The 19,683-nt window shown below is 51.5% G+C and overlaps 7 protein-coding genes across 7 annotated transcripts; 4 read left to right on the plus strand and 3 right to left on the minus strand.

Annotated features, from left to right (window-relative positions):
- Positions 1-186: 186 nt before the first annotated feature.
- Positions 187-3,367, plus strand: N7519_005665 (sodium/calcium exchanger protein; the record flags this gene model as incomplete). The annotated part of the gene is made up of 3 exons (XM_057292441.1): positions 187-393; positions 471-2,102; positions 2,165-3,367. 3 exons carry the CDS (start codon positions 187-189, stop codon positions 3,365-3,367), a joined length of 3,042 nt encoding a protein of 1,013 aa, XP_057147252.1.
- A 1,197-nt stretch (positions 3,368-4,564) lies between these two features.
- On the plus strand, positions 4,565-5,062 carry N7519_005666 (uncharacterized protein; the record flags this gene model as incomplete). Its single annotated transcript, XM_057292442.1, has 1 exon — positions 4,565-5,062. The coding sequence occupies one exon, from the start codon at positions 4,565-4,567 to the stop codon at positions 5,060-5,062; it is 498 nt and encodes a 165-aa protein (XP_057147253.1).
- A 344-nt stretch (positions 5,063-5,406) lies between these two features.
- Positions 5,407-7,363, minus strand: N7519_005667 (putative transcription factor; the record flags this gene model as incomplete). The annotated part of the gene is made up of 3 exons (XM_057292443.1): positions 5,407-5,965; positions 6,021-6,371; positions 6,426-7,363. Coding segments are annotated over 3 exons (1,848 nt in total), but the record flags the coding sequence as incomplete, so codon positions are not given.
- Positions 7,364-8,037: 674 nt separating this feature from the next.
- N7519_005668 (uncharacterized protein) lies at positions 8,038-9,721 on the plus strand (the record flags this gene model as incomplete). The annotated part of the gene is made up of 4 exons (XM_057292444.1): positions 8,038-8,444; positions 8,494-8,999; positions 9,059-9,269; positions 9,322-9,721. 4 exons carry the CDS (start codon positions 8,038-8,040, stop codon positions 9,719-9,721), a joined length of 1,524 nt encoding a protein of 507 aa, XP_057147255.1.
- A 1,044-nt stretch (positions 9,722-10,765) lies between these two features.
- Positions 10,766-11,810, plus strand: N7519_005669 (FAD-binding oxidoreductase; the record flags this gene model as incomplete). The annotated part of the gene is made up of 2 exons (XM_057292445.1): positions 10,766-11,251; positions 11,322-11,810. The coding sequence occupies 2 exons, from the start codon at positions 10,766-10,768 to the stop codon at positions 11,808-11,810; spliced, it is 975 nt and encodes a 324-aa protein (XP_057147256.1).
- A 590-nt stretch (positions 11,811-12,400) lies between these two features.
- Positions 12,401-16,988, minus strand: pan1 (actin cytoskeleton-regulatory complex protein PAN1; the record flags this gene model as incomplete). Its single annotated transcript, XM_057292446.1, is given in 5 exon segments — positions 12,401-13,354; positions 13,366-13,570; positions 13,629-14,156; positions 14,208-16,227; positions 16,391-16,988. The coding sequence occupies 5 exon segments, from the start codon at positions 16,986-16,988 to the stop codon at positions 12,401-12,403; spliced, it is 4,305 nt and encodes a 1,434-aa protein (XP_057147257.1).
- A 480-nt stretch (positions 16,989-17,468) lies between these two features.
- On the minus strand, positions 17,469-18,192 carry N7519_005671 (DNA-directed RNA polymerase II core subunit RPB11; the record flags this gene model as incomplete). The annotated part of the gene is made up of 4 exons (XM_057292447.1): positions 17,469-17,669; positions 17,727-17,836; positions 17,892-17,941; positions 18,068-18,192. The coding sequence occupies 4 exons, from the start codon at positions 18,190-18,192 to the stop codon at positions 17,469-17,471; spliced, it is 486 nt and encodes a 161-aa protein (XP_057147258.1).
- Positions 18,193-19,683: the final 1,491 nt, after the last annotated feature.

The following is a 19,683-nucleotide window of genomic DNA, read 5'->3' on the forward strand; positions in this document are numbered from 1 at the left end:
CTCCTCCTCGTCCCCAGCTGACATCACCGCATTCCTCACCGCACTCGCGCTGGCATATACAAACCAACATCTGTTGGACGCGTGGGGTATATATTGTACATGCATTGAGCCATCAATGTTGAGCTTTCCGGTATAAGCTGGTTTACAACATCTACAGCTTCGGCCCAGGATGCCACGATATTCGTCATGATGAACCAGCTGCCGTCCTTCCTGCAGCCTGCCGTCCGGAAGCCGCGATATTCGATCCGACCATTTTACACCACATTGTTGGTGTTTACAGTCATTGCAACAGCGAGTTGGTTCCTAACTGGTACTACAAATGAACATGGGCGGTTTGCGCAACCGGGCACAGGGCCGCATATAGACCTGCTCAAACGAGAGAGCGAACTAGAGGTATCATTCCCTTCCCAAATACTTTCTTGTGAGATGGCGCCGAAGGCTAAATAGTGTTCTGTTACACGATGATATAGTGCCGCTTGGTCCGCAACGTCAAAAATCAGTGTGCATATGTCCGCGCCAACTGCCCCGACCACGAGGACGGCCTAATCTCCTATCTTCAATTCTACTATTGCGGGCTGGCCGATGCAAAACCGGTAGCATTCGTGATATTGATCCTCTGGTTATCACTACTATTCAGTACCATCGGCATCGCGGCAAGCGATTTCCTGTGTATTGATCTCAGTACATTGGCTAGCATTCTAGGATTGAGCGAGAGTCTCACAGGGGTGACATTCCTTGCATTTGGCAATGGAAGTCCTGACGTTTTCTCCACTTTTGCCGCCATGCGGTCGAATAGTGGGAGCTTGGCCATTGGTGAGTTGATGGGCGCGGCGACTTTTATCACGTCTGTTGTCGCGGGCTCCATGGCATTGGTCCGGCCATTCAAGGTCGCGCGAAGAAGTTTTGTCCGAGACGTTGGTTACTTTGTAGTGGCCGTCGTTTTCAGTATGTTTTTGTTGGCCGATGGGAGACTTCATGTATGGGAGTCAGCTACGATGGTAGGCTTGTACGCCTTCTATGTCGTAATGGTGGTCACCTGGCACTGGTACATGGTACGGCGACGCCGAAAGGATGAGAGAGACCTCGCGGCTCGAGCTCACTTTCATATACCGGAGAATCAAGAGCTGGACATCGAAGAGGCCGCCGAGGACGATGATCCAGGTGTAGCGTCGGAGTCACGAAGTCTGCTCCGTGGAGCCTCAACTGAAGATTTTGATCTTTTGGAACGCGCCGAGGCCGTTCCTCTATGGAAAGAAGAGGATGACGAGGACGACGAGGCGCGCAATCGGTACTTGGCCGAGATCCGTGATAACATGCACGTCTATCGACCTGTGCAATCGAGGCGCAATACGATGAACCCCATTCGGCCAAGTCTTGTTGGTGCATTGGAGTTTCAATCTGTTCTTCACTCGCTGCAGAAATCAAGGAACACCCATCGCAATCCGACAATAAGCCTAAACAGTTATTCAGACGATGGCGAGGCCGATTTTGACACGCGCTCGGTGGCATCGCATCCTCGCGCTAGTCGACCATCCGCTACTAACGACCGCCTATCGCCGTCCAGTGCAGCAGGTTCCTCCCGAGTGCGAGCTGTCTCGGCGAACGATGCCGTGGGTTTGAAATTTGACTCCAGTGTTTTGGAGCCCCGGCCAACACAAGGCCCACTGCTTACAGTGAGCAGACCTTCTTTTGAGGATACTTCAGGACAAGAAGCCATGCAGTCTCGCCAGCTACCTCGAATTGATACCGGGACGGCGTTGGAGGTATCTCCTCCGAATCGGTCGCCGAGTCTGAGCCCAGTTACCACAGGTCCTCAAACTCGTCCACAAACCCCTGACCGGCTCGCTCCATCAGACGCTTTCCACTCCCCCAATTACAATGACGGAGGGGTTGGCGAACGGTCCCCTATGTCAGTATCTCCTAGGGGCACTACAATTCGCCGTCATTCGGGCTTCGGGTTAGAAAGTCCTTCGGTGCCATTCCCATCGTATACTGATTTACCCTCCGTGGCATCATCACGACCGCCCAGCATTCGACTTCCAAATTCATCCAGTCAATTAGAACGGCTGCAAGTCCACGACGGGTATGATGATTTCGCTCATGTAGGCCTCCCTTTCCGCAAATACCTAAGGAGCTGGTGGCCTGACTCGCTCCCCATCCTCAGCAGATTGGTTGCACGCTCTTCCCGACCCTGGCGGGATGGAAGTCTAAAGGTGTCTGGGAACGACTGCTCGGTATTGTCGCAGCTCCCAGTGTGCTGCTTCTTACTATAACCGTCCCAGTCGTTGAGCCAGAGGCACCAGAACCTGTGGAAGCAGACCCCATACCGTCGTTGATTGTTCAGGATGTCGGCGATGGAGATAATCCCTCCCCAAGGGTTCGACTTCCAGCAGATAGTCCAGTGATTATGGCTCAGGGACATGACTATGCCGGGCCAGCTTCTAATGCGCCGCCAACGCACCCTCATCGAAAGTCCTCGTATGAACACACTGGTCGCCCGCGATGGGACTCGGAACTCCCGGCAGTGCCGATGCCAGGTTCAGCTCCTGCGCATCCTGCGCCAACAAAGGACTGTAATCGCTGGCTGGTTTCCATCCAGCTTTTCACAGGCCCGTTCTTCGCCGTGCTCATCGCCTGGACGACCATGGACGAGGACCGTCAACCACACAACCTCATTCTTCCCTCCCTCGTCTCCCTCTTATTCTCATCCATCTGTCTCACAGCCCTGCTAGTAAGCACCCGTCATCAACGAAAGCACCGACGTCCCAGTGCAGGTCTTTCCCTCCCGCTCCTTCCCGACGAATCCCGACCTCACACCTACACCCTCCCACCGCAATGGCGGCCCTTCCTCTCCCTACTTGGCTTTTTCGTCGCCATATCCTGGATCGCGACGATCGCTACAGAAGTTGTCTCTCTTCTCAAAACTATCGGCGTTATCCTTAACATCTCCGATTCCCTACTCGGATTGACCATCTTCGCCGTTGGAAACTCGCTAGGCGATCTCGTCGCTGACATCACTGTTGCCCGACTCGGGTATCCGGTCATGGCTCTGAGTGCCTGTTTCGGTGGTCCCATGCTGAATATCCTCCTCGGTATCGGGCTTGGTGGTCTGTATATGACCCTCAATGGCAGAAACCAGAGACACAATGAGGCATCGCAGGATGTTGACCCTGTGCAAGTGCCCTATGAGATCGTCATCTCCAAGGTGCTTGTTATCAGCGGCGCGACGCTTTTGGTTATCCTAGTTGGGCTTTTGATTGTTGTCCCTATGAACAATTGGAGAATGGATCGCAGGATTGGTTGGGGTCTTATCGCTGTTTGGTGTGTGGGTACCCTGGGAAATGTGATTGCAGAAGTTGTCTTGTGAATGTGAATTGGTGTCGGAGGATGAACGACACAAATCTCAAATGAGGAGTATTGGGCTGGTCTTTCTTTTGTTTTAGTTTGGTGTCGGTATTAGGCATTGTGGGATGTTCTTCTTCTTTCCAGTTTTCAATGTACAGCTCATCGCATGCTGCTAGTGCAGTATTTTTGCATATGAAGTAATTATGATCACGATTACTGATCCTAGCAATATTGCCTTGTAAGGCCATTTCAAAGTTGTAGGGATGGACCCGTAGCTCACCGTCGTTGTCGTTGTCGTTGTCGTTGTCATGGGTGCGTCAGTCATCAGCCTCTGTGGTTTTAGTCCAGTTCCTCTCTGTAGTTTCTTCGTTTCCCATTTTCTTGCAGTTTCAGTAGCCTTAACAATTCATCGTCCACCACTTGTCACAATCTAGCCACTTGCCTTCTCCAGAAGCTACATCGGTCACTTGGGTATCCCTCCTAAGCTGCATAAATCATCATTAGCATGCAGTCTCTCTCGGCCTTTTTCGCTTCCTTGGTATCCCGATCTTGGGGAAATACCATCTCCGAGATACCCAAACAGAATACGTTCCCTGGACTCCCGGTCGAGCTCTTATTGTCAATAGCGGAATTTCTCTCGCGCGACGATGTGACTTGCACCTCACTCTGCAATCGTCAACTTTTTGCTATCTTCCACCTTCGGAATGATCCTATACCACTAAGAGGACGGGACAAGCTACCCTTTTTGACTCGCCTGGGGCGAGATCTCCCGAGCTTCTTCATTTGCTATCAATGCTATGTTCTCCATAGGTACTATGCTTCGAAAGGCTTCCTTCCTGGACCTCTATTCCAGGCGTCTCTTAGATGCTTGTGCAAATCGCTTAAATTTAGTGACGAGCCATGGTTACGCCATCTTAGCCGTGATTCTGAAATCGACTTCGACTTCCTACACCTGCAGCTTGCCATGAGGAGGTTCTATTATGGCCCAGAATATGGGATCAGCACAGAGGACATTTCTTGTACACAAGTTCGACTTTACACTCCTCAATCTGGCACTCAGATCCCCTTACTTTCTTCCCTCGATGCACAGATATGCTCTACGTCTCCTAGTCTGATTCTGAGAGTCCAACAAATTATGTCAGTTCCTCGTCATAAGCGATACCTACTGTATCGCTGTCCCGCCCCATCAGCGAAAAGATCACGGAGCCCTCCGCACAATATGTCCATCTGCAAGCATGAATATTTCCGAAGTTTTGACTGCTTGCTTAATGGGGTTGTGGGGGCTCATCGTGCTGGGAAGAAAGCTCCTTCTGCCTCATTTACTTGTGGCCGCTGTGATACCGAAGTTCTCGTTGAGATCTCTGAATACGAAAACGAATTGGCTCTGGTAATCACAAAGTGGATTAACCTAGGCGCTGGCTTGACCCCGGATGACCCTCAATGGAGGAAACATCATGATCCCCGACGTGCAACCATGATACGTAGCTCCAACAAACGAGGCAAGCGCAAGGCTAGTGCCGTAAAAGCCAGTGCTCGAGCCTGTTTCGAAAGTGCGTCACTGGACAGCCTACGGTCTCACAACATTGCCTATCTCAAAGACCAGCGATTCAAAAAATCCATGATCTACAAACCCAACATGTTTGATGGACCTACTTGGTACCTGTACAAACATCGATCGATCAGTCGCTGGTCAGGATTATCCGCATTCTGCATCTAACGTGATGCATGCTTTTCTTTTCGCTATGCTACTTCAGCCACTTCATATCTGGTAATATGAGGCTTGGCATTGGTACCTTCAGTTTGATGGAATCTGAGACGATCAACTGGGTCGAATAATTCCTAAGTTATTCTCTATTGCTTTATTTGTAGAGATAAGCTTGATTTTTAATAACTTCTAATTCTACCTAGTTCTAGGGTAATCTAAGGCTATATGAGAAGCTTCTTAACCTGAATTCTAGATCTGATTTTATATCCAGATGTTTTACTGTCACTAGGTACTATATCTAACTTGAACGAGTAGTCTTTATAAGAACCCCTAATTGCACACCTGTTTAAACTACTTTAGGTAAGGCATGCCTCTCCAAAGTCCTCAGGCCCAAATATAAAATTGTCAAAGTCAAAATTGACATCCTTGAAAATATCGTCGAATGAAACTCCCGAAGACCCATCTACCATCAAACCACACCCACCGCCATCCATACTGGGGTAAGGCTTGCCCGTGATCCTGGCTGCGAGGGTCTCAAACGTCCACAGGCACTGCTGGACATAAGGACTCAAGTGCTCATGAGCGCGGAGCGCCAGCAGAACACTTTCCCAAGACTGGGAAACAGAGTCTGTGAATAGCTCCGATCGAAACATAGCTGCGAGGAAGTTGGCACCCGCGATGTGAAGGTAATATATTCTGTACCACCATGGGAGGAGTCCGATCGGCTCATCTGGCTCAAGCGTCTCGTTAACTAATGAAGCCACCTGTTGCGCGGCTTCGATGCACATGCTGGCGCTTTCACGGAGGAGTCGGTGGCTTAGGCTGGGTGATTTGTGTGAAGGGTGGGTGTCTGGTTTCATCGAGTAGAAGCGGGCGAGCATGGGTCTGTATAGAAAGATTCGGTGGTGGAGGTAGCTACATAGAACGATGAAAATCGATTTTGGTGAGGATAAAGCGATTATTGGCTTACCGGAGATGAAGCAAGTATCTGTCAGCTCGGGACGACCTGTCGACCACCATTCTGAGGTTCTGAGATTGCCAATCGCTGGGGAGACTATTTTCCCAATCTTGAAGGCATGCATCTAGTTGCAATGCCGCGTTGTGGTACTCGTCTTGTTGAGATAGGAGTGGAGGGCGAAATCTGGCTGCGAGACTAGTTCGAGTCTGTATCTGCGCCAGTTGAATTTGACTCCCGATTTCGTGGAGCCTTAATCCCAAGGTATCATGCATGGCGTTCTCACCTAGTTGTTGGGAGCTACTCGGTGGTGGGGACGGAATTAGCACCAATGCCGACGTCTTACCCAATGACCAGGAGATGCATCTACGTGAAGTCAGCTGGAGAATACTATAGAAGAGTGATCACTCCATGACATACCGATCGAGCGCAACACAGCTAGCCCATACTTTCTGTTTCAAAGCTTTGTCGTCACTGGAGCCTTTCAACAAGGGCGTCTCGGTGAGATGGCAGCACAGGCTTTGCGCAATTCGCATCGCCAGACCCGCTGTCATCCATGTCTTCTGCTGGTTATTGGTGCAGTGGAGGTATCGATTCATGAGCATCAGACACTGTACGAGCTCGAGTGATCCAGGTTTCCATAGCATAGACTCAGCAGGAAGCAGGACCCATGCGCGCTGAAAAAATCGATTTGCTTCCTCGTTTCTTTGGTGCAGCGGATTGAGTTCCTGTCTTTGAACTGCCAGGGCAAATACTACATTGAGGATACCAAGCCAGAGGTCGTAGTCTGCACAGAGTGGTGTTATGGGTGTTGAATATGCTTTTTCATAGTTTTCAAGGAAACGCTGACGATCTAAAACTGGCTCCATAGGGTCAACGTGTTGCCAGTATATGTCAATTAATTGATCGGCGTATGCCCGGGAAGGCAATTCGGTCGACGAAGACAAGACACAAGATTGAGAAGGTAGGTTGAGATCTCCAAATAGCGGCGCATCTACCAGTGGGACCTGATTACAGGTGGCTGGAATGAGACCTGCCCTTTCGTTTATGGCAGCGGCGACCTGACCGGCAAACCGCCCATGTGCGCTATAGTATGCCCGGTTTTTCTCCAGGTCAGCCTCTGCCTCTCGATCTTCATTCACATGGTGAGACCCAGGTATCGAATCAACCGTGGGAGGCGTTGCAGCCACTGATTCTGGCGGAGTCTCCAGCGAAGGTGCCGAAGATATGGGAGACACCAGCATAGGAACAGGCATGTGAACTGATGATGCTTGCCCACGAGGTTTATACGCTGTCTGCTTCTCGACGGCACCTTGGCCATAGGCACACGTCTTGCCTCTAGCCTTGCATCTGGCGCATGCTTTATGGTTTGTGTCAGCCTTATGCACAAACTCTGCAGGTCAATGAAACCATGAAGGGAGAGATACCTGGCCGAGCACCATCACATTTGATCTTCCTCGAGCGACATACTTGGCAAGCGCTTGTTACTCTTAGTCTCTGCCTACGTAAAGGCTTCGATTGCGTATGCTGATCAATTATCACTTCATTCATCACGTCTTTATCGAATAGTTGGGGATGGAGAGTGGAGTGTCCCGTCAATCAGGGCCACAGATCTACCTGATTGATAATCAGCAGTCCACCAATCAGATGTCTTCCCGTTTCGGAGATAGACCCGCAGCGGAAGGCTCTGTCATTCGCTACTCGTTTCCACTTCCCGCAATCCTGGAAAACAGCCAATGAGAAGTGCATCCGCTTTCCACGCGTCGACCAATGAAATAGCAGTCCGTCTTTGATAGCTTCCGCAGTAAATAACTCCGCCGTCCGGTAAGCCGTTATATAGATCGAAAGCTTTGAGAGTAAAAAAAGAGGTATCCTGCTGCACAGCCTAGAATTTAAATTTATGCTCTTAATATTCTCGAAGTTGTTAGACGGAGCTTCCTCCCTTCCCCTCTCTTCTTTTTCAGTCTTGTCAATAGTCAATACCATTGTATTGATCTCTCCCTTTCCTCACTTGCACCGCTAAGACAAATCCATGTCTTATACCGAGCCAAAGGCTCCTATCAACACAGGCGAGGCCGAAAATGGTCACACCTACGATGGCTCGGGCACCGAAGATGACCCATTCGTTGTGGAGTTCCAAAAAGACGACCCCGGCAATCCGATGAACTGGGGTCAGTCCCGTAAATGGTTCATTGCAGCCATTGCGACCCTCTCGGTCTTCGCCGTTACGTTTACCTCCTCCGCATACTCGGTATCGGCAATTGAAGTCTTCAAGGACTTTGACATCAGCACGGAGGTCTTCATTGTCGGGCTTTCTCTCTTTGTGCTCGGGTTTGCGATTGGCCCTGCCGTATGGGGTCCTTTGGTAAGTCCTTTAACCACCTTGTCACTTCGATGGATCCCAGCTAACCATATGTTATTTCACAGTACGTTTCGATGGTTCCATCCTATACACATACTATGCACATTCAGCTAACATTGGCTTAAGGTCCGAACTATACGGAAGACAGATTCTGTGGATTATCACTCATATCGCCATGGTCGCTTTTCTAGGCGGATCCGCAGGCAGCCAAAACGTGGCCACCCTCCTCATCTTGAGATTCTTTGCCGGCACATTTGGTGGCTCGCCTCTCGTCAACTCTGGTGGAACAATTGCTGATCTCTTCCCACCTGCTCAGCGTGGTCTGGCATTAACCATCTATTGTGTTGCGCCCTTTCTCGGTCCCATTTTGGGGCCAATCGTGGGCGGATTCGTGTCTGAGAGCGTCGGGTGGAGATGGGTCCAGGGTGTCTGCGTGATCTTCATTGGCGTGGTCGGCATTCTGGGAATCGTCTTCATTCCTGAGACATATGGCCCGGTGTTGCTTCAGCGACGGACACGTCAACTGGCCAAAGCCGATGGCAAGATCTACGTGAGCGTTTTGGAAAAGAACCAAGGGAAGAAGCTGCCGTCGGAAGTCTTCAAGCGTGCTTTGTTCCGTCCTGGATCTTCTTGTTCCTCGAGCCCATTGTCTTGATAGCGTCAGTTTACATGGCTATAATTTACGGCACAGTCTACATGTTCATGGGTGCCATGCCCATCGTGTACAATGAAGACCGTGGTTGGAGCGTGGGCATCGGCGGACTGGCGTTCTTGGGAATTGCTGTTGGCATCATCTTTGGCCTTGTCTATGCCATCTGGGACAACAACAGCCGCTACATGAAGCTCTTTGCGGCAAAATCTGCAACCCCCCGAATCCCGCCTGCCACCTGCAATTGTTGGAGGTGTTGCCCTCCCCATTGGCATGTTCGCTTTTGCCTGGACCAACTACCCTAGCATACACTGGTCTGTCAGTATCATTCTATCTGCACCATTTGGATTCGGGTGTGTGCTGGTAATCCTGCCAATCATGAACTATTTGATCGACACTTACACCATCTATGCGGCCTCTGTCCTGGCAGCAGCTGCCATCTTCCGCTCGGTCGTAGGCGCTGTGTTTCCTCTTTTCACGACACAGATGTACCACAATTTAGGAATTCACTGGGCTTCCTCTATTCCGGCATTCTTGACTCTTCTGTGCATGCCATTCCCGTTGATCATGTATCGCTACGGTGAAGCGGTCCGGATGAAGTGCAAGTACTCATTCGAAGCGGCAGAGATGATGAGGAAGATGCAATTGCAGCAAACAGCTGCTGATACTACTACAGAGAAAGACAAGGACTCATCTTCTGAGTGAGAGCTGTTAGAGATGGGCCCCTTGGTCTGGCATCACTTGAGGGCCAAGGCTTGGGTCTATCATCGGAGGATCGCCGCATATAAATATCAATCTCTGCCCTAGAAAATAGTTAATTAACAATCAACTCAACTCATCGGAGTCCCTAGAAGTTGATTATCACCTCTCTCATACATACTAGCAATATTATTAATGTCTATGAAAGTGCTTCTAGTAGTTTCTCGGCTCTAGTCTTTGAGATACATTATCTGTGTACATGGGTTGACATTGGGGTATCAAGCCAAGGTGTGATTGGGTAAAGGAATCCTGTATGTCGAGCTTGCTTAGAATTGCACTTTCAGGTTAGTCTGTAAATCCCCGTGGACATCTTATTGATTCATCTCGTATCCGGAGTTGAGAATACTCCGTAACGGACCTGCCAAGTGAGGCTGTTTTATGGTTCCGGAATGTCTGTGCCAATGAGAAGAATCGTACTGGTTCCTTGCAGCGGAGAAGAGTAGATCAACTGTCTGGATATTTTTTGGCCCTCGTTCGACCTTGGAGTTGTCCCAAGACAAGATCACAGAATTATAACTAGCTGTACAATGGTCTCGGAACTCTCCTGCGCACAAGAGCCTTATATATAACCCGAACGTCAATGACGAAATAATGCTAACTCTATAGAATTACAATCTCAAAATGCAGGCCGCCAGTGCATTTGCGACCTGCCTCTTAGCTTCAGTAGGTGGCAACACTAGCGCCGTCGCCTTTCCAAATCACCCAACTATTCTACTCTTATCGCGCCGTACAATTTCGATCTTCTCACGACCCCTTCCGCCATTGTCTCAGCCCTAGGATACGTAGCAGGTAGCAGCCGCTGTCAAATGTGCCGTGGATTCAGACATCAAAATCTAACCGAAAAGCGGCGGACACAACTATAGCAACTATGGGTCAACCACCGGCGAGCTATCTATGAATCTAGATAATCTGCAGCACTTCAGCATAGATGAAACCAGCTGGACTGCCCGATTAGGACCAGGTAACTGCCTAGGCCGAGTCACCGAGCTCATGTATAACAACGGTGGTCGACATGTTCCACATGGGACGACCTTCACAGTGGGACTCGGTGGACATGCCACTGTTGGAGGTGCCGGAGCGGCGTCACGAATGCACGGGCTATTACTTGACTATGTGGAGGAGGTAGAGGTTGTTCTGGCCAACTCATCCATCGTCCGAGCATCCAAGTCTCACAACGAGGATCTTTTCTTCGCCGTGCGTGGCGCCGCTTCAAGCGTCGGGATTGTCACCGACTTCTCTATACGCACCGAGCCCGTTCCCGCATCCAGCGTCACCTACTCTTATATCTGGGAGGGGACAGATCCAGCAGCCCGCGCAGCAGTATTCTTGACTTGGCACTCATTGCTCGCCGGCGGCTCTTTGCCCCAACACATGGCCTACGATCTGGTTGCGACGACGAATAGCATGATACTGGGCGGGGCATACTTTGGCAGTCAGGAGGAATTCGAGGCCTTTAATCTCAGCAGCCACTTCAAAGTAGCGCCAGACGTCACACATAAAAACCTACACCAACTTCTTCGACTTCTCCGCCGCCGCAAGCGATCAGACTAAAGCAGCTGGGATTGCTTCCCCGTCGCATTTCTATGCCAAATATCTCGTCTTCGATCAACAGACTCCCATACCTGATGATGCTGCTGAGGAGGTCTTCAAGTACCTAGCCACGACCAAAAATGGTACTGATTTGTATGCGGTCACTTTTGCCGCATTGGGTGGCGCGGTGAGCGACGTCTCGCCATCAGAAACAGCGTTCTATCACCGTGATGCTTCGTACTTTATGTTCTCCTTTGGAAGAACTAGTGGAAATCTGACCGACACGACGATGCAGTTCCTGGATGGGTTGAGCGAAGTCCTGACTAGTAGGCAACCCGATGCCTACTACGGCCAGTACGTGGGGAATGTGGATCCCAGGCAACCAACTGACAAGGCATTGACGGGGTATTATGGCAAGAATCTGCATCGCCTGCAGCAGGTCAAGTCTGCGGTAGACCCGAATGATGTTTTCCATAACCAGCAGAGTATCCCACCTCTGTCCTAGTCTGTCGGTGCCGGGTTTCTGTTAGTCTTAAATTGTCGTCGATCGTGAAGAATTGAATGGCATTTGTACTCATTGGGCGGGAATGACAATATAGGTATGGAGCATAACAGCCAACGCACATAAACTTGATGTGTGACAATAATGTCCGACATAGGGATTCTGTAGGTAACTTATGTAGTTGGTTCGGGTAGTCCATGAGTCCTGGCGGGTGTATATGTACCTAAGCTACGTAGGTAACTAGATAGGAATGTTAGTTCGGCCAGACTGGAGTAGCCCCAGCAGCATCTTTGCAGTAGTCAATGAATCAGATGTGTTTTAAGGCTTCAGGGGCCTGAGGCAACCCCTGGAATGAAACATCGAAGATTTGGGCAGAGGTTTAAGGTATGATGATAATAAACAAAACCGATGAGTATTCCAAGAAAAGTACGGGAAACCACAGCTAACTACTCGCTAACTACCCTCCCATTATCCGCGGACCTCGTCACCTTACTCTCCAACCACGTAGGTACGGTCATATCTTTCCCGTCAACTCTGCATCTGTACAGTATGTAGTCTCAAAACAAAAATAAAAAGAGTCCCCAATTCCATCTTCACAGCACGCGTCCAGCCGATGAGCTGGTGCTACGATCATTCACTTGAGTCTTCTTCAGGGACTTGCCTTGCTGGATAGACGCAAGGAGGGCGCCTCGGCCAGCACCACCGGCAGCAGCTGGGGGAGCAGGTGGAGGCGGGATGCCAGCTGGTGGGGGTGGCGGGGGAGCAGAGGGGGCTCCGCCAGGAGGCGGGGGCGGGGGCATAGCAGGTGCACCAGCTCCTCCTGGTGGGGGAGGCGGAGGCGGAGGCGGGGGAGGTACTGCAGATGGAGCGGCTGGCGGGGAGGCGGAATCGCTAGGGCTTGGTATAGCAGGAACAGGAGGGAGAGTCGCTGGGGGTGGGGGCGGGGGTGCAACAGGGCTTTCCTGTACCGGGGTAGTGTATTTCGAGGGAGACTTGTCTTCGTCCATGGCACTCAGAGGACGTGGGGGCGCCATAGTGCCGAACAGGATGCTGGCAAGTTGTTTGGCGCTGCCACCAGTTGGACGATCGTCCTCATCATCAGACGAATCGACCTCGGATCCAGCAGCGGACCAGTCGTCGTCTTCCTCGGGGCGAGCACGAGTCTTGCGTTCCAGGGGGGCTGCACCGGTGAAGGTGGGCTTGATAGGTTCTTGCTGGGTCAAGCGGTGGAAGGGGTTCGTAGACTGAGCTGTGGTTGGCGGCGAGGTCGCTTGGGTGGGTTCGGATGGCTGAGCCTTGTGCTTGAAGTATGGGTTCTTGGACTCAGCATCGGGCGCGACGGCAGGAACACCACGGCTGCTTTCGGGGGAGCTCATTTCGCTCGGCACACTTTCGGGGGCGGGAGGTTCAGGAATAGCTATCGTGGGCACGGGAGGCGGGGTGGGGAGAATCTGGCTCTGCGTCGGCGTGCTGTACTGGGGCGTAATGTCGGCAGGGCCTTCATCATCGGACGATGACTCGTCAAGGCCCTCGAGTTCACGCTGCAGCTGTCTCTCACGTTCCTTAGCCGCTTCCAGTTCAATGCGTTGGGCTTCAAGCATAGCTTCCTGCTCTTTGGCCTGTCGGCTAGCCTCTTCCTGCGGCGCTTCTCTTCCTGCTTCTTGATCTTGCCCTGGCGGACCTGTTCCTCAAGAGCACGAAGTCGCTCGGCTTGGGCATCCTTCTCCCGTTGGAATTCCAGCTCCCGTTGACTTGCTTCGCCCCTGTAAATGTATTAGCCAGGCCCACTGATTTTGTCTTTATCCGCCGTGGATTACTTACTCTAGACGCTTAGTCTCTGCCTCCTGCACCTCTTGCTCTTCCTTGATAGCCTGCTCACGGGCAGCCTGTTCCGCTTTGGATTCCTCTTCCTTCTTGGCATCGGCTTGGCCGGCACTATCCGTCCGAGCCCTGCGAGTGGGCGGCGCCGGCGGTGGTTTCTTGCCCGCAGTCTTCGGAGCTGCCTCAGTAGGACCGCCCCGTTCCTCAGCGAGGCGACGCTGTCTCTCCTGTTCCCGCTTAGCATCCTCTTCCTCGGCGCGTTTGACACGATCTTCGCGCTCCTTCTTCTCACGCTCCTGGCGTTGCGCAAGAGTCTCAGTAGCGTCATTGGGCTTCAGACCAGCAGCAGCCATGCGCTCGGCAATACGCTTCTGTGCACGCTCTCGAGCAGCTGCAACACGATCTTCATGTGTGCTACCCGGAAGAGAGCTTGACGAGTCCACGGACGGAGGCATCGAAGGGCGCGCAGCGGCAGATTCAGCCGCTGGAGATGCTCGAGACTGCACATCCGGGGAAGGTCTCTCACGCCTATGAGTTGTCAGTATTGGGCACTTTTCTTGATTGGCGACAATAACATACTCTTCTTTGCGAATATTCGCTGTTCGCGCATTGCGGCTCAGGTCGTAGATGAAGTCGCGGATGACGTCCTCAACTCCCAATGCCTCTTCCCAACGACGCTTCTCATGCTCACGTGTAGAGTTCTGGCCTTCTTCCCGGAGACTGTCCTCCAAACTACGAGCGAAGTCACGGACACTTTCCTCAACATCGCGGGTCATGGTGTCGTTGCGCTCCCGCTCCATCTTCACGTTAGTGCTCTCAGACTCCAGACGACGAGCTGCTTGGCCATCGTCATCCTCCGTCGCGGGTGCGGGGCGCCCAGCAAGCTCGGCAGCCCGGGCTTGCATACGTGCACGTGCGCGAGCCTTAATCCGATCCGATTCAGTCACAGTACCGCCAGGGCCAGTGCCAATGATGTTAGAGGCGCCACCGGGGTGTGCTTTGGCGTCCTTGAGACGGAAGAGCTCAAGCTTGGCATCGGCGATCTCACGCTCAAGACGACGCACATCAGATGCAACCTGGGGAACTTGATCTTCAAAAGACTGCAGTTGGCGACGAAGAGCCCTACGATCTGCTCCACTGTCCACTTGACGGAATGCAGCATTGGGATGGGTATCGAGATCGTCCTGTACACGCCGGATACGGTCCATGAGACTCTCTGCCTCACGGCGATCCTGGCGGTCTAGAGCATCATCATCCTCGGCTCGGTTCTCGTCCTCAAAGTCGGCAGCGTCAATCATAACTTTGGCCTCGCGGATCTTCTTGTGCAGCTGTTCCACAGAATACTCCTCATCTGACGCGCCGGAGGCGGCCGGTGACGGGGTACGAGCCTCGTTACCAACGCGACGACGTGCACTAGAGCGGTATCCACCAGCGGAGTCATTGTTCTTGAACATCGTCGCATCTTTGCGGCCAGTCCCAGAAGCGCCTGCTGCACCACCACGGAATGAGTGATCTTTAAGGTAGCTGACACCGGTCTTCTGGGGCTGCAGGAACGCCCCAGTAGCCTTGCGAGATTCAGCATCCTGAGAGAGCAGAGACTTGACTGTACCGATAGAGTCATTTAAGTGTCTCGTAGAAGGAGGGACAAGCTCGGGTGGTAGACGGCTGGGAACTGGGTACCCGTTCAGAGCACGGTAGATCAAGTGCATAGCTACGGCGAACTCATCCATGTTCAGTCGGCCGCGGTTATGGGGATCCGCCAGGGTCCAGATCCGTTCCAGATCTTTTCTATTCAGACCACTTTGGCCCATGATCTCGATGGCAGTCTCGCCACTGATGAAGCCCTTGCGGAAACCGTCCCATGCGCGGAAAAGATCATCGTAAATCTTCTTCTCCTCCTTCGTAATTGCCCAGGCAACTGTAGCATTTCCTGAAAGGCCAACAGCACTGAACCCACCTTCACGCCCAGGCTGCGGCATGAGCTGTTGCTTCATAGCATCGATGTTGGGCAACCCTTGCGCTGGTGTGTTGATGAAACCCCACTGACCTGGCATGCCCGTAGGCTGCGCTGCCAGGCCGGTAGGCTGCACACCCAGGCCTTGCATTCCACCGGTCTGGGCGGGGCTGAGGTTCGACCCGTAACCAGTAGGCATAGGCGGCATCGGAGGCCGAGGGCCGGTATATCCAGTAGCCTGCGGGTTAGTCATGAAACCTGTTTGCTGAGGCTGAAGGAATTGAGACTGGTTCTGGCCAGGGAAGCCCGTCTGGTTTGGCTGCTGGATACCAGTCTGCTGGGGGAAGAACCCAGTAGGCTGCGCTGCCAGCTGCGACAGGAGCTGGGCATTGTTAGGTTGCTGCGGAACGGGTTGTTGGACAATTGGGGGTGTCGACTTGTTCTCTATGAGTGGCGCATCGAAGTTGGGGACGTTTGTTCGTTGTTGGACCGGCGCCGGTTGTGTGTCGGGGACATCGAACGAGATGATGTCAACCATACTGGAAACCTCATTCTTGATCGTTTCGGGTAGGGAAGAAGGAAGCTCGCGACCGGTCAGACGAATGTTGCAGAGGTACATGGCCAATGCGAATTCGGGGATAGCAACTGTCCGGATTTAGTGGTATCAGACAAGACCCAGATCTTAGAAAGATCAGCGCCCGACAACTTGGAGCGCAACAAAAGATCTCTTGCTTTGTCGCCTATTGTGACCAGTCAGTACTACCATCCAAGCCATAACATGGGACCCACTGGGTGTACGGAAACTCACCATCCATTGTCTTGCTATCGCCAACCGCAGACTTGAAGAGCTGCTCGAACCTCGCCTGATCCTGCGCCGTGATAAAAGAAAGCCGAATGCTCGGGATCTTTGACCCTGTCTTTGGCGGCACCTGAGGCGGCACCCCAGATCCAGCAGCATCTTGGAAGGAGTTTGCGATATCGCTAGAGGTCTTGAATCGAGTTGGTATCTGCGGCACCGGAGGAGGCATCTGTGCTTGGTTTTGGGGAGGGTATCCAGTGTATTGTTGCTGGAAGCTTTGCGCTTGTGGCTGCTGAGGTTGCTGGGGCGCGGCACCAGGGAAGCCAGTGAATTGCGGCTGAAGCTGTCCTGCGGGGAATCCGGTGGCTTGAGGCTGTAGCTGCGAGTTACCGAACGGGGAGGGCTGGCCGGCAAATCCGGTCGGCTGTGGAGCAATACCAGTGGGCTGCGGAGCAAATCCAGTCGGTTGAGGTTGTTGGATTGATGGCGGCTGCTGGCCTTGGGGGAATTGCGAACAGGGGGGTTGTTGTTGCTGTTGCATGAATGGTGCCTGGCCGGGACGGCCAGTGGCACCACCCCCGAGGAAATTATTCGACGAGGAAAACATCAGAGACACCGCGCTTGCATGAGCAAAAGGATGCAGGAAAGCCAACAAGAAATTGACGAGAAGAACGAATGCAAAGTAGTAAGTGAGTTGAGTCTCAGGAGGATGCGAATGACGCCGTTGCTGGACGCGGAGGCACCTGCGCTAACCTCATCGGGCGCTTAGTCATTTGCTCGGGATATTTTTGGATCTACGACTGCAATACTCCGTACTGGGTTGATGATGATGATTTAAAGCTTTAAGCTTGTAAATTTCTCGGCATCCGCTAGACAATGGGGTAGCTGAGCCTCTCAGAAACAGTAGAAAGCAGAAAAAAGAAAAAAGAAAACGCGCCCGCGAAAAAAAGGGGGCCCCATAATTCCCCAGATCGAAAACGAAAAAGAAAAGAAATGCAAGGCATAAAAGACCATAACTGCTCCATGCGCCAAATTTTCAGACCTCAGAAAAGAAGATGGATGGTGACTGGGTATCACTCATAACCATTTACTCAACGGTGTTCTGCTGCTGTTGCTGATTGGCGGCGTTGGCAGCCTTGCGAAGCTCGTACTCCTTGGTAAATTCTCGAGATAAGATACCCAGGTCCTTGATCAGAGCCTGGGAGGCGTTGATGACGGCCTGACGAGGGGTGATCTCACCGTCAGTCTGGACACGCAGCTGGAACTCGGGGGTCAGCGGGTGAGGAACCTAATGGATTGTTGTTAGTATCTTTCCAACACCATGTGCATATAGCAGGTTGCTTACGCGGTAAGCAGCAAAGATCACATGGGCAGTCTTCAGGAGACGCTGGCGCAGCATGTTGCCAAGCGTGTGGTCTTCCTTGTGGAAAGTAAAGATGGCGGCGGAAGGAAGGCCTAGAGAGATACAGTCAGTGGGAATACACCGTCTACATTGGCCAGCATGACTTACGGGTATCAACCTCAACATCAATTTTGTTTTCGCGGGGGCGAGCAGGATGGCTTCATAACTATATTCATGACCTTGGTCAGCTTATGGCCCACGGATGAAAAACGAGACACAAGAACGCAGAAAAGGGACAAATAAAGGGAAACAAAATTGTTAATCCGTGAGTTAATTCAACTGACACGTCAGGAGCGTCATCAGGGAGGGCAGGGCGAGGATGGCGCGGATGGCGACCCGGGCCAATGCGACCAGCACGCTCTCTGGCAATAGCCGCAGTGGCCGTGACAATGGCAGGGCTCTGAGGCATGATTGCACAAACAGAGATGATGAAACAAAGAATTGAGAGCAAGCAAGAGGATGGCAGTGCACAACGGAATGAAAGTCCACGATGAAAAAGAGGATGACAGAGGGAAAAGACGTTGTGGTGGGGAGAGGATAAATAGACATGCAGCGCGCGCCAGGGCAGGAGCAACGTTGCGAAGAAAGTGCCATCCTCGCCGTCGATGTCCTTCCTTCCTTCCCAAATTGATGAGAAATGGAAGGGCCAACGCGCGGTTTACCCCGGAATCCGGGGAAGATGTTCTGCGGTACATTTGATATCCAACCGAAATCGAAGATCCAGTATTCAACGTACAACAAACTTCGCCGGAGCAGCTCAAAATGAACAGAACCTCAGAAATTGCAGAAACGCTGGCATGAACTCACCGGTCTGGGGCATTCATAGTGGCAAGAAAGCTTTAGAAAAAGGCCAAAGGGTTTGAGGGCAATGTTGGAAGATGGCTGTATCGGTATAGATGATATGCTTCTATGTGTGGATCCAAGGGGTGCGGAAATGAGAGCTGGCGAGGAACGAGAATCTCGACGTAGTTTCAAGCCCTATTTATAGATGACCAGTCCACTGCGTTTTGACTTGTAAAGACAAGAGCGATCAAAACGCGCGGGATTTCGCAGTTCGCTTTTGAGGGTGCTTATCGATAGCAAATAACTTCAGACAAAGGAACCCAGCGAGGGGGTTACACTTGATATCGTTATTTGGGCCTTGACTTCGCACCTGTCTATTTCTTCGATGTTGACGTTGAGTGATGAAGATATCGTGATACATATCGATATCGATATCGATATCGATCATGTGACCTTGCTGATGTATTCCATCACGTGACCGTGTACTATCGCCCGGTGTTTACTTTATCTTCATCTCACTTCATGATAACACTGTGCTGGTGCTTCAAAATCATATTTGCCCACATTTACCGCACTATACCATGTGTATGTTTGTCAATGGACTTTAGAAGGTACATGTGTTGATCTCGACTTCTGAGGCATAAGTATTTTTTTGGTTTACTGAAATCGACCATGCAACTAATACATAGTTCCACCGATTTTTCATTAATTGGATTGCAATGTAGGAAGCCAGTGACAGTCAACCTAGTAAACCAAGCCGAATTCACGATTGCACTCACTCGCATCACGTAGATTTCTAAGTTAGATGCACGCAATCGAGCTTGATATGACATGACATATATTAGCGGTACTGTATGGAGAACCCATCTTGACCCAGATCTACGCTACGGTAAGATATACAACCCACTGAAGCACCAGACACGAAACCTGAAGAAAAGAAAAGAAAAGAAAAGAAAGAAATAACACTGAAAAGACAAGATATAACGGCCACAAGGCCCGAAATGTATTAAGGGAGTCAAGTAAACGCAGAGCGCTCTGTCGAGAAGACAATGCAAAAACACAGTAAAAGCTGGAAAAGAAAAAAACAAAGAGATAGAAACTTGTCAGATAAGTAACG

This window comes from Penicillium mononematosum (genome assembly GCF_028829835.1).
Source record: "Penicillium mononematosum strain IBT 11891 chromosome Unknown utg000003l:1.0-8172316.0:1.0-8177699.0, whole genome shotgun sequence".
Classification (NCBI taxonomy): Eukaryota; Fungi; Ascomycota; class Eurotiomycetes; order Eurotiales; family Aspergillaceae; genus Penicillium; species Penicillium mononematosum.